Source organism: Tympanuchus pallidicinctus, unplaced genomic scaffold, assembly GCF_026119805.1.
Source record: "Tympanuchus pallidicinctus isolate F22 unplaced genomic scaffold, pur_lepc_1.0 scaffold21, whole genome shotgun sequence".
Taxonomy (NCBI): Eukaryota; Metazoa; Chordata; class Aves; order Galliformes; family Phasianidae; genus Tympanuchus; species Tympanuchus pallidicinctus.
The window spans coordinates 6,175,023-6,189,980 of NW_026294733.1; the positions used below are offsets into that span (position 1 = coordinate 6,175,023).

Consider the following 14,958-nt stretch of genomic DNA (forward strand, 5'->3'; position numbering starts at 1 on the left):
AAACAACTACAAAGTAGATTGTGATAAACCTTATGTTCATGGTAAATTAATGTTATGTTACTTTCCCATATAAGCAGAAGCATTTAGAACTTCGGAATCTTTCTTTCTTTGCAGTATCAGATACATTGGCTTAATGTTAGCCATTTATCTTAACAAGCCAATAAGTAATATTGTAAGTAATGCTGTCTCTCCCACACCGAAACACATGGTGGTTCTTAATTGACATTCTGTCCCATGAGAAGGAAATCATCTTATCCTAAGTCAAACCGAGTAAAGAGTCAGAGAAGACTCCACCCTTTACCACGTCAGTCCTAATGTCTCTTCTTTATCCACATACAATACACTTCAATGAAACAGATTTTAAAACAATTAAAAACTACTTTGCAACAGTAAATTACTTTTTTTTTTTTTTTTTTTTTTTTTTTCCAGAAAGATAAAACAGACCTTAATGGTTTACAGACTAACTACATTTATTAGAGTGCATTTCAACCCCCAAAATCCAAAGGCAAACGGCTTTAACTTGTGATCTTGTACCAAAAATGCTTGCTACTAATTTTTACAGTTCAAGAGTCCTGAGAAAGTCCATGAGAGGGAAGACTGCAAAACAGAACATTTTGGTCCTAGCCATATTGCATCAGTTTTGGGTAATGTACATGAAACACATCTCAAAAGCATTTCCCTAGCAGCTATTCAACCCTGTGCTTTTCGTTTTTTTTTTCTGTTCTGATACTGAAGAGAAAGCACTGTAATGTTTTTCAGTAACTTTTGAACACTTTTTCAATAAATGTTTTAAATAGGCAACACGCAGTCATGCAACACTTTCTACAGTACAACTGACAGTGTAACAGTGGTTGTTACCTTGCAGAAGGCTTCCAGAGAAGTAGTTGGTTTTTTACATTAATCTGAAAGTCTTTTAAAAGGCCATATGCCTCTAAATACCTTTCACTTTTAAAGACAAAACTTGGAACAAATATTTTGAAGTGTCTGATTTTTAAAAGCAGTCTCAGTGGAGACAGCCTGGTTGGTATATTCTATAGTCTATAATTAACGATCACCCAATTAAGAAATTAGCTGGGAGGATGACACGCTCTGGCAAACCATCTCCATCAAGTGCTAAATCTGGGTTTACAGTTCACATGTGAGAAAAATTTGGGGACATGAACATTTGTTCTTTTCTGTTTCAGAACTGAGAGTTTTGCAGACTACAAGTCATGGAGATCTACAGGATACAGATGATGCCCCCTTGAAACGTCACCCACTATAAAGCCAGCAATCTGTGAGGGGCCAGGCTGCAGGTCAGGTCACTGCACTAACTGCTAAGGTCCTTTCAGTTCTGACATTGAGCATGCCTGTGTGTAAGTTCTTTCTCTGTGATTTGATCTTGTAGTCTCCCTCCAGCCTTGAGACATTTTTCCCATCTGCTCGTACAGATGGCACAATCAAGTGAATTTAAAACAATGTTTTTCCAAACTTTTCTGTTTTCTCTCTCCTTGAATTACATGGTTCTAGGCTAATAGAAGCAGAGACTATTCTAGGGATGCCTACTCAGAAGGAAATGTGTGCAAACTAAACGGTTACAGCAAATGCCTGCATTGCAGCCTAAACAGCTAACATAACAACCAAGGATAAGCATGCTTAAAAACACTCTTCTGAATTGTTTACACATATCCCTCGAGTCTGGAGAACTTATCTGGAAATATCACAAGAGCAGAAGTTCTTGCAGTACCTGATTTCTCCATATCTAAGCAAGACCGCATACTGGTCCAGAAAAAGCTTCCCTCAAGTACTTTGCACATTGAAAGCCAAATGAAATTTACATTTCTGGAGGAATCTAAAAATATGTATCTAGTCCCAAGAGATACAGAAACCACCTGGACTTTTCAATTAAAAAATAACAGCCAGATTTCAGGAGTTTAGAAAATTATTTCTCAAAAACTGTCTTCACCGTTCTGTAAAGCTCTGTGACAAAACAAGTTGAAACAGCAGGTAGACAAATGAGCTGTTCCCTTTCAAAGAAAAACATTTTGGAAAAAATTAAAAAAAATCCTGGGAGATATAACTTAAATAAACAAGGACCTCCAGTACTTGCAGCTTCTTAAAACACTTATCAGAAAAATAGAAAATCAATTTATTTAAGTAGTTTCCAAAATTTTACTGTAATGCTCATCAAAATGTAAAAGAAAAATTATCTATAGAATCACAAGAACAAATCTATGTAAGAAAGGGAAGGTAAGTTTTTTCTAATTCTAAACAAGTGACTCATTTTCCTTCCACATGCAAGGCCTTAAAGCTTCACTCTTAATACGTTCTGATCCAGTCCCAACACCCATCTCAGAATTCAAATTTTGACTTTTAAAAATATGCTAATAGAAATTTATATAATCTATATCTACATACAGTCCACATATACATTATATAAACATATATCTAAGTCTATGTATAGCAACTCTAAGTACACATTTAGCATCCATCTCATTAGCTGAGGCTCTATCTCAGCCTTCTGCAATAAAACTTTATGAATATCTTTCCTAAACAAAAATTTCCTTTTTCAGAATCTTCAAGTATCAGCAAAACCAATTCAATAGAATACGTTACAGAAGAAAAATCAGATAGATTTATGTTGCTGTAATTCTCAGTTATGTTAAAAGTTAAATTTCAATTTAAGATTAAATGTTTGATGACCCTTATTTGTTTTTGGAATGCATCTATGCAATATCCTCAGAGCAACTTAAACTATTACATGGTTCTTTAGCTGATAGAGATTTTCTTGTTAATAGAGTAAATGCCACAGTTTGCCTGTTAGGCAATAAAGCTCTGAATTTTTTTCACTCGATTGCAATGTAATAATCTTGGATAATAGGGCTTTTAATGGAAAAGATTCCTGTGACTTAAAGCCTTTTTCCTATTAAGCTTAATTGAATTAATTATTCACATACTAATGATTTAACAGCTATTCATATAAAACAGAAGCAAAAGATCCTCTTGAATACTTATCCTATACTTAAGATCTCATTAAGGAACTGAAGTAAAAGATATCTTTGTTTTCTTTCGGATAGGGGAGGTATTTAAAATCCAACTACCCACTCTCCTGCTGTGGATAGAGGTGTTCTGAAGAAAAATGCATCTCCAATCTTTGAGTCCTACGTAGAAGAAAGATCCTTAAGACAGTCAGCAGTCTCCCTTTTTATTCCAAAAACTGCATCTTTCCCCAAATTGGCTCATTTTGTCAATGTCTTGCCACATAGAAAAAGTGCAACAGTGATTCTAAGGACAGCAGAGTAGATTTGTATCTATAAAACAGCTACCATCCCAAAGTGCATATCAAGGTTGACAATTTATAATTCTTCATAATAATGCTTAGCACTTACACCGTGTTTTATGAGATCAAAGCACTTCACAAACTAATTAATCTTCACAACACCCTTGTGAGAAGGTAGGTTTTACTATTTCAATTTAATAAATGGAACAACTGAGGCAGAGGAATTGTACAGTTTGTTTCATGCCACAAAGGGAGTCCTGGTCTTCAGTTTATAGATTAGAAGTAACAGAAGCACTAGTCCTGTGGTGAATTCCCTTGGACTGCCAACTGAACTATTTGCATGAGTAAAGAAAATAGAATCTGGCCCTTACCTTGTTTAGTTAAAATTACAGACAATTCACTTAAGGAATTTACAAGGGAATCAAGAAGCCCAGTTCCTTTCCTAGTGTAGAATCAAATTCACTGTACAAGTGACAGAAATAAATACATACAACTGTGTGCTGCTTTCCTTTACATTAGGGAAAAAAAATAATCAACATAAAAGCACCTCTTCCTTGAGTTGAGTTACAGGCAGAGTAGAAAAATCTCACAAGAAGATAAATGTAGTAAAGAAAGCTTTTAGAATTCACATCCCCCCAAATTCACATTCTATCTTTTCCTCAACATGAAAACATCAAACCTTCCAGACTGAAGTTCTGCAGGGTTTTCGTTTTTTTTTGTTTTGTTTTGTTTTTGTTTTTTTTAAGCCAGTCAGCATTTTCTGCTTTGTTACATACTACACCATATTAAGTCAGTCATCTTTTGCAGGAATATACATAAATCTCTCAAGGGAATTGTTTTCTTTTTTCTATGAATGCTACAAAAGAGGTTCCACTTTTCAAACCTCCAAAAGTTCTTTTGTTTATTTCTGCAGTCATTAAAAATTTATTTAATGAGTATATAGCCATTCAGCCTAGTTTTGTGAGTGAATGACATTTCAGGTCAAACATTATATTAGCAAAAATGAGAAAGCTGATTTTCATGACAGTAACATACAAACCAATTAAATGCTTAATTAACATTGTTTATAAAATATATCATTTAATTAAACAACCAATTCAGACATACATTTTCCTTTTTCTCCACCAATCCTCTCCTTATAATTGTTATTTCAATTCCTTTGAGGATGCAGTTGTAAGAACAGTGTTTAATCCAGAATGTGTATTTACAATAGTATTTATAGTCTTATGTGTTCTTAAAGCAAATATTTTAGAACTGTACTAAAAATCGAAGTTCATTTATAATCCAAATTTTATTTTAAAAATCTTCATCCATTCTTTAAATACTTAAAATAGTTTCTGGAATATCAGCAGTTTTACAGAACATAGAAATGCAAAGAACAGCAATAAATAAGGCAAACAAATCATAAATTTGAAGCCACGATTAAAAGACTAAAAATGAGGAGTCAGAAATGTTTCGCACTGACCTTAGTCCATACAAGACCGTCCCATCTGGATGCAAGCGGATCATTCTGTTCTTCACAGTGACACCATGTACAAATGACTTCTTGTCATTCAGGAAATAGGTATCAGGAACCCATAGCTGATCAGCTACTCTATTGTCCAGAGTAAGGTTTAGAGGTATTACATTATATGACAGCCTCTTATCTCTCCATGCTTGCTGAAAGTACATTGTCAAGGTATAGTCCTGTAGTTATGAAAACAAGAAAAGATGATTTACATTAAAATAGAGAGCATAAAGACATAAGTATGCAAATTTAGCTGTTGTGATTTTGCTTCTTTCAGTTTAGAATTTCTGTAAGTAAACTTTACTGTTACTGTGCTGAAGAGCTTATATCTACTTAACAGGAATGAGAAAATATAAAAGACTAATTTTTTGAGACTGACATGGAATTTCAATATTTGAAAAAAGAAAGAATAATAGAGAAAAAAAATATTTTCAGATGGTTAACAACTTGCAATTTCTATAGCACATTACAAGCCAACAAATTCTAGGAAGTAAACATTCACAGACCTAAATTTTACTTCACAGCCTCCACTGTATTCAGCGAGGTAAGATCTCTGGATAAGCCCCTGCATCTTTAAAATTGCAGCTACCCATTCAAATGCTTTTCTAAATTAAAATCTCTTCAGTCTGTTAACTTTCCCCTGGGCACTGAAATCAATGGGAAGTCCCCAGTGTTTCTGTGCTAGAGTCTTATGCTCAATTTTACAGATGAAGTGACTCTGGTTACTTCAATGGGACAATTCAGAGAACGCAATTAAGCATCTAACTAAATATTTGCAGTATTAGAAGACTACTGGCTCTCTTTTTCTCATACAGGCCACTAATAAACAGTACCTGGGAGATATTTTCATTTTTAGTGTATTGTGATGATATTTCATAAACTAATTTCTAGCATTGGATAACAGAAAATCATGTAAGATCTGAATATTTTATTGCAAAAAGTGCAATACTGGCTCTCAATTGTTGCTTTATATTTCATTGTTCCGTTAGCATATTTTAAAGGACTGAAAATACATTTTTATTTCAGCTGGCAAAAAAAAAAACATTCAAAGACACCTATCATACCTGTATTTTATGAACAATGTCATTTAAAAAAAAAAAAAAAAAAAAAAGATGGCATAAACTGTACACAGAATTTCTTACAAAACCAAACAGTTTAATTATTTTATTTTCCCACATCACAGTTGTGCAATCCGAACTTTCAGAAGACCTCCAAAAATGCCCATTTACAAAATCACTGAAATATACTTAGTGAAAAAAAAAGTTTCATGTTTCCAGAAGTTACCTTTTCACACTACAGCCAAGCTCTTGACAAGTAACAAACCAAGAAAAAGTTGCTTTCCTTGGTGAACGAGCACAGGCTGTAATGCAGAGATAGGCTTCAACCCATCCTCAAGCACTCAGATACACCTCTCCCTCCTCTGCTTTTAGAGCACCCAGTCCTAAGCTACGTACCTCAGCAACGCACCAAATGAAGTGAATGAAAGCCACTGTCGACCACAAATTGAAATGGAAATCAAAATCAAATTTTTTAATTCATAATATCAATACCTGAATAATCAGAAACTTGTTTCTCTTCTCTGCACTGATAAAACATTTTAGACCTACACCAGTTTGGTACAATTATTCCCTTTAAAATATGCACAGTGTATCATTAAAAATGGGTACTAGGTAAGGCCTTTGAAAACTGCACATGAATAGCTCTTTATTACAGCGGAATTCTCTAAGTAATGACACAGTACCCAGGAACCATTTAACCCTGCCTCTTCTGCAGAACGCTGTGCTCTGAGATGAATCAGTACATATTTTTTTCTTTAAAGATATATATTTCCATTGCAGGTATTTCTTCCTTTCCAATATACAACCAGAGTTTTATCTTCTCCCTGTTTTAATACCAAATGTATTTACCTGTTAAATATTATAACTTAATCAGTTTTAATGATCTGAAGATCATTCTTTTTCTTGTTTGCTTTTTGTTCCTCTCCCCCCCCCCCCCTTCAGAATTAGGATTAGAGTCCGTTTGCAAGAGCATTCCACCTACACAGGAAGAATTTTTCCATTGTGCTCTACTGTACTGCAGTATTTGCTTCATAACTAGAAACAAGAAAACGTTCAGTCATATATTGTCAGTAAGAAAATGTATTAGACTTGATTATTATAACATATCACAACATGAAATAGATGGACTGTAACAATCACTTCCCTATCGCCCTTGTGTTATCACATTTTATTCTTATTCTAAAGTATAGTCTCCACGTAAGTCATATGTATGAAAGACTCTTCCCTTTCACACCTCATTTAAAGAAGAAGAAAGGCAGAGAAGGAAAATTAAATGTGCATAAAAATGAATTACATAAATCTGCAAATTTTGGAGCACTGGTATAGCTGAAAGAAATGCCAAGACATCATGCTGGAGTTCAGGGACTGCATCCCAGAAAAGATCTGGTGCATCAACTAAAAACTATTCGGCATCAAATGGCCCTATTTTTCTGACATGGCTGCAGCGTTTGATGGCCAAATTGAGATATCTTAAATAACTTTATGAAACTTTTTAATTTAAAAAAAAAAAAAATAAATCAAGTTACATATCTCAATGTCTGATTAGCGAGAACAAGATGAAACCTTTGCACACAAGGTTCAATTCATTCCCTAATAAAGAAAGAGACATCTGTTCTCAAAAATCCAACAAATTCAAAAAGATTTTCAGGCATAAAATAGTCCTGTACTGTCCCATGGCTCTCTGACATTAAGACCATCCTCACCCTCCAGAAACACTACTAAGAATAAAAGTCAGCTAATTTCACATTAAATATGGGAATTCCCCTTGGCTGTTAAGATAAACATCGAAACAAATACATATCAAAAAGTATCTTGTCTTTTTAGGAAGACAGCCACACTGTGAAGAAGTGGAAGAATTGAAGTGGCTAGTAGAATACGATAGTAGTTTGGGAAGTAGGACCTTAGCATGCTATTAAATTCACAGTGAAATAATTGGTAGTTTACTGTAAGTGTATAGATGAAACAGAAGCCAACTGCAACTGGCTCAAAGAGTAATGAAACCAAACCTCACAATGACTATGCTAACTATGCTTTGTAAAACATGATATAGACCAGCTATGGATGCACAGGCTGTTTACAATACATGAATACAGAGATATAGTTCACATATATAAATAAATAGGTTCGTCAGTTACCCTGAATACAAGGTTTAAAATGCACTGTAAAAACTTCCATTAAATTACCTATTAAATTAAAAAAAATAAATTTTGTTTAGTGTATTTATGAATTATTATTATTTTTTTTTTTTTACCCTGAGTTCACAAGTTACCTTTGTTTGAAAGTTGTCTGGAAATGCATTTACTGCTAACATACACTGGGAGATTTAAACTTAAACGAATGCAATTGCTATAAGCAGTCAAGTTGTCAATGACCTCCAATGATCATGGGGAAGTTAATGCACAGGAAAGCATTACATCTGAAAACTAGCACACTTACTTATATTTTCTAGTAATACCTATTTTTTAATATATACATACATACACACACACATATTCTTTCATCATAAACACTCAGAAAGTTTTCTTAAGCCATGAAAGAAAAAAAGAATGAAAAGAAAGAAAAGAAATTAAAATGCCTATTGGGGATTACTACAAGCCAAAAAGATCAGAACACCAGTATTAACTAGACTCATCCCTGGTCAATAATTTTCAAATGTATATTTTTGGTCCTCTTTTTATGCTAGAAGAAGGATCAAGGCAGTAAAGGAAATAAACGTCATAAATATTCAAAGTGACTGGAAGAGTGACATGCAAAAGATGGAGGCAAACACATTTTCTTCCATGCATTTCAAAGGATACTCCAATTTGAGAACAACAACAACATAAAAAATATAGTTCTTTTTCTTCTGCATTTCAGAAAACAGGACTGATCCACAGATAGCTTAAAAATGTATACCTGCACTTGTATTAACAAGGATATAAAGCAGCTGCTGTAACGCTTTAGAAGTAATAAAATCAGGACTGTTAGGAGGAGAAAAATAAATAAGTCTAAGGAACATTTTGTGTATTATAAATACAACGTACAGCAGCAGGGAGTTGAATAAGCTATTTATTTCAACTCATTAGTATTGAATGGAGAACTAATTTGCAATTTGGCTTAAGTCCCTTCTTCTTCACTTCCCCGGTTATTCCTAACTTGCATTTAAAAAAATGCTTTACTGCATTTCCCAATACGGCATTCTTAAAACCAGCTAATTTTCTTTGAAAATACTTGAAGCTGAAGATTTTGCCTGAATGCTGTATTTATTTACTACACATATTTAAATAGCTGGCTGCTTGCAACATATTTAAGTTCGGCTTAAGTAAATTATGAAGAGCATAGATCTGTGCTGAAAAAAAACCTGTATCTTAATATATTAAAAGCTATTTAGTCAAGAAGAAAGTAAGAGGTATAAAATTTACCCCCTCCTCAGACTTAAATGAAGTTACTAACAAAGAATGCAGTTTCTACACTGGGAAGCATGTTTCAGTGTTTGAGCAGTCCAGAAAACAATCCAAAGCAAAGCGCTTCAAGCAAAAGAAGCATCAGTGGATTTACTTCAAAAGCAATGGCTTTCCCTGAGAGCAAGTCACTGAGAAGCCCTTCAGTTCTCATTTTCTTTACATCTAACTATTGCAAAATGTTCTATTCTTAACTACCTATCTCACACAGGTCAAGAATATCAACATGACAAGTCTGCTCTGTTGGCACTGAAGACACCATTAAGTGGCTTAGTTTTGCCACTTGGATTGAAAGCAGAACAAATTGTTGAAAAAGTGGCTTTTAGGAATGGATAATGGAAAAGAAATACAATATATTGCCAACTATTAAAAAAAAAAAAAAGACAAAAAACCACTAACATTTACATGTTCCTTAAGTATTTTCATCAAAAACAACAATAAATGACCCACTAACATCAAGAACCCAACACAGAATCAAAGTTGAATTCCCTCAGCCCATCAAATCTCACTTCCTAAGGTGGCTCCACATCCTTTTAAATTCCTTGAGTTATTTGTGTCTCCTAAAAGTTTGCAGGTAATTTTTCTTGATGGGAATTGTATGATCTGAAGTCTATGATATTTCCAAAACATGAAAAGATCCCAATATCAAAGCTCACCATTTATTCTGCTGCAATCATCTCCAAATTATTTATCAGCAATTCTCATCCTTCCGCTGAACAAATAAAGAGATGGGTTGTTTACCTTCTGCAACGAGGTTCTTGGAAAAACACAGTGCTATGGAATCAAGCTAGAGACTTGTGTAAGGAAGGCAAACTAATTGGAGCCTGAAATATAAAGCTATGAAACTCGGAGTAACAGACTGATCATCACTCCAGCATCAAGATCGTGAATGTTTGTTTCCTCAGTTACTACTGAGGTTTCTTTGCAGTGATTTGCATATTTGGTGCAGCACTTACTTATCAGTTCTTTCTGTTTCTGAATATGTTCCAAAGGACTCATTTATACATGAATATCTCTGGAAATTGCTCCAAAAGTAATGCATCCTAACAGATGCAAAGAACACAGTAGCTCTATCTATATCTATCTGCTATCTATAGCAAATCCACTACACTTCAATACAGCACCACTGTATTTCACACACTTAAAGGAAATAAAGCCATTATGTCTAATGTGTCTCCCATCAGTTAAATTAGTTCAGCAAGACACTGAGACACTTGGTTTTCATTTGTAACAAGTCATCCAGACTGAACAATAATACTGCACTTTTACTGATCCAGCAATCTGCATGTCATTCCAATCAAAGAACAGATGCTATATGTCTTTTAGCTCTCTGACTTGCAATCTCTCGATAACAAGACAAAGATTTAAAAAGTGAACTTAGAATGAAAGCAGAAAGATACTTGCTCTGGAGTCACACATCTTGATATCTTCAGATTTTTCTCTTTTGAAAGGATCTACTCTTCTCTTCATGAATCTTCACAGGATTCTCAACTGAACAAATTAAAATGAATAAATCTAAACTATACTCACCTTAAACAAAAATATACATACTCTATTTTTCTGTCTCAGGCATAAAATTATGTGGTATTGTTATTTAGTCAGATCTTAGAAGTAAAATGAATTATTTTGAACCACAAGAAACATCCAAAAATTAGTTTATGTTTGTATTTCAAACGTCACATTCTTCCCAGAAAGACCAATTCTGAGTTCATATGTAATTCAACAATACTACACATCTGCAGAAAGGTAAATACCTACAACAGTAATCACTTCTATTGCCATCTTTATCAAGATTCCCTTACTCTAGCTCATTATTAGCAGTATTTCAAATAAGAAAAATAATCATAACTGCTTAAATAAAGTGGAAATAAACTGGTGATTAAGCAGAACCAGAGATGTAAATGGAAACTTTGATGAGAGTAAGTGGTGGCCTGAATTATTCAGAAGAAGGGACTGCCACCAGAAACACATATGTTTTACTGGCCGTTCTGAATCATCATAACAATGATAATATTTTTACAAGATAGGAATACAGTAATTGAGTGCGAGATTGATTCTAGGTAAAACACAGGAAATCAGTTTGTGCTTAGGTGCAGACCTGAACTTACATAACATTTGAGCAAGTGCTCTTTTTCCTAATACTTTATATGAGGGCTGCTACGAAAAGCGCCTCCTATTTTACCACGTTGGCAGGACAGCAGCATAGTTTGAATCTTCCCACCACTATTCCATTACATTTTGTTGCTCCACAACAGACAGCAGCTGAGGGGCAGTCTGACACAACAGCATCTGATGTGGAGCTGTGTGTGAACAGGGGGTGTCACTGAACTCCTCTATGTGGAGAAAAAGTCAGCCTTTCTCTTGCAACACCAGGCCCCATACCAGTTTGAAGGACATTGAAGCACATTGCTAATCCTGGCTGGACTGTCTTACTACACCCACTGCATAGTCCAGATTTGGCACCTTCTGACTTCCACATATTTGGGCAAACGAATGATGGACTGCATAGGCAACATTTTTCTAGCAATGCTGTAGTAATAGCAGCTGTGAAACCATGGGTCACCTCTGCTAGTTCAGAAGTTTATGAGCGCAGCATGCAGGCTCTTGCTCTTTCTTCTTGGTGAAAACACACAGCTAAACTTCTCACAGGTAGCTGAGAACTGACTCGATCAAGTACAGCTGTTGTATTCTTTGCATCCATTACAGTTTCCTTAGAAATAAATAGGATGCATTACTTTTGGAGCAGAGCTTCAGGAGATACTCATATATAAACGAGTCCTTTGGAACATATTCAGAAACAGAAAGAATGGTTAAGTAAATGCTGCACCAAATGATCATGAATAACTTCTGAACAGCTTATAAAATAAATAATGAAATGAATGCACATTCATTTAAAGAATGATACTTGTTTCTAATTTTTTTCCAATAATTTTGAGAATATAAATAGATATACTGTATGAAAAGAAAATAAATATATAAACAAATGTATACACATATGCAGAGATACTTTAAATACAGCCTTGCTGATGAACAAGTTTTCTTTTGAAGAAGGATCACTTTGTGATGGCAAGGAGATTCCAGCGACAGAAGATTTATTAATGTGTCTGCTATTGTGTGAGCGAGCTAGTCTGCCTTTTTTTTACATCCAAAAGGATGTACAGTTGCTAAATTCCCAACTGCAGACTTTGGTCCAATAGAAATTAAGACTTAATAAGAACTGAGATATGCTCAGTGTTTACTACTAGAACAGGTTGTCGTTTGACCAACTATGGAGCACGTAAATAAACAAGGCAGATAGGGAAAGTGGCTGCTTGTTGCAAAATCTGTTAAACATACGTCAACAGTTACAGTCCATCCCTTTAACATACAGCCTCCTGACATTTTAAGGAGCTTTGCATCACCTCCCTTAACCTGAGACACCAGAGTATTTATTCTTTCTGAAGCTGAAGTCTATCTGCTATTATTTCCATGTAAGAAAACACATACATGGAGTTTCCAGGTTGGGAGTGCCTACAAAGCTCAGATGAGTGGCTGTTATCTTCTCCCTTTTCATTTCAGAATTATAAATGAAAGAATGAATCTTTAAGAATTAGTGTTTAAAAGTAAAACACTCTACTACTAATCCTGCTAGATTTCTATTTTGCCTTTCTTGATTGAGCTTCTTGGTGTAAATAAAAAATAAGAAAGTATGGTAAGTATGGTTAGATAAAATCCCAGATACCCACCATGCTCTTAGTACACGCACCCACTTAGGAAGCACAAATGGAAATGATTCCAGACAACTGGAATGTGCCAGCTATTTTTAAAGCTATTTTGCACTCACATATGAAGCACCAGCAGCAATTGGTTTCTCTCAAACACTTTCACAGATTCTGTTACTCTTCTTTCTAGCCTGCTGATTCCAAGTTCTCTAAAATGGCTCATTAATCTGTTAGTGACAAACTGATGTCTCTAAAGAAGCAGTGTACTCTGGAGAGTACAAATCTCCCACAGATACATTCCTATAAGCATTTATATATCACGGTCTAATACACTGGAGGCTACACACTGCACTTTAGACTAATGTGTTTCCTTACTGTTTACACATAAATCTTGTGGGAATAGACGAAGCACCGTTATTAAGTTGCCTTACTTGAGCAGTGCTCTTGAATTCTCTAACCTTATGTACAGATTTCATAAGGTTGAACAGTGAAGACTGTGAGAATAAATAAAAAAGAACAAAAACACAGATAGTGCCACATCATGTAGGCCTTTTTGGTCTTTTAAATGCTTTCCCCATAACCCAAGATGTGACAGGTTGCTACTCTCAAAAATGTCAGGCATCGCAGAGTGCTGGCAGCACTGAAGTAAAAAGGACAATTTTAAATAACGCCACATCATTCCTTTCATAGTGATGACAAGCGTGTGGAAATTGATAGAAAGTCCAATTTGCACGACAGCCAAACGCTTCAGCAAAGAGAATACACTTAGCAGAAACGCTTCCAAGAGAATCAGTGATGTATTCAGATGAAAAAGAGATGATTATTATGTTGTAAGGAGACTTTTTTTTTTTTTTAAATCTGCAAAAATATTGCATTTTTAACAGTCAGTGCATCTGCATTAATTATAAACTGTTTATGGTTCAGCAAAGCCAAAGCCTGTCGGAATATCCCATAGGGAAGAATTTTCATTTTGAGTGCCTCTATTACAAGGATCCATTTTTCTTTGACAGATAAAGAAGCCTTCTTAACTGCAATACCCACAAAAAAAAAAAAAAAAAAAAAAAAAAAACCATCTAGCTTTCATACTTAACCTGCATATTTAATCTACTCAACTCTGAACCGTGGGACTCAACAGGTAGACACGCTTGGATAGGTGTGTTGAACTCTACATTCTACGCTGTAAATATTCAGGTGTACCTTGCCATTTTGATTTTTGTTAGGATTCTGCCTTATTCACAATTAAGTTGTATTAAATCACTATTTTCCATAAATAAATACATTGCTGTTTCTCTCTTATGAGTGACTTAGATGATTCTATTCATGACAAATGTGCTCCCATAATTTTTAATGTTTAGAAGCTTAATGTGGAAAAAATAAATGTTAATCTACAAATCTGTTTTCTTTCTCCTATTGAAAATTCATCATGTAATAGATGCATTTAATCAGTTTACCTTGAATTCTCTAAAAGGCAATTCTTCTCAAACAATATATCAACATACTAGTGAATTCATCTTATACTTTTGTTCAGAGGTTTTATGGATCAAATTCATAACGCAAAATATTTTTTAAAACTCTCACAGATTGGATATTATTTACGAGTTGAATTTTTCATGCTGGTATTTCCTTCTTTTGGATGGGAAAAAAAAAAAAAAAAAGAGGAAAGCAGATATGAATGCTTTGGAAACACCTCCCTTCCACTCCCATCACACAATTATTCAGCACTCAATACGTAGATTTTCAAGGTGGTAAGAGAGAGCATGCTCTGAATGCTATAATGGAGTTATGTGATTAACGCACATCCTGCAAAAAGAGCTGAGAAAAAAAGTAATGCGGAAAGAACACCGGAAGGACAACAGGAAAGATCAGATCAAATACAGCAGGGATGCTTTTCATCATCTGTACTTCAGTGACCAAATGGAAATAACTGCTTTGACAGCTGGAAACATCAAGAGCAAGACAGAAGTTTGCCTCCTTTCAAGACATGAAAGGTGAA

General features: G+C 34.6%; 1 protein-coding gene across 5 annotated transcripts in view; it reads right to left on the reverse strand.

The window, feature by feature from the left end:
* GABRB2 (gamma-aminobutyric acid type A receptor subunit beta2) overlaps positions 1-14,958 on the reverse strand; it is a 151,840-nt gene that overhangs the window by 81,860 nt on the left and 55,022 nt on the right. For all 5 annotated transcript variants that reach the window (XM_052684773.1, XM_052684774.1, XM_052684772.1 and 2 more), the window contains exon 6: positions 4,725-4,945. In XM_052684773.1, the coding sequence (XP_052540733.1) occupies positions 4,725-4,945 (221 nt within the window). The remainder of the gene's footprint in view (positions 1-4,724; positions 4,946-14,958) is intronic.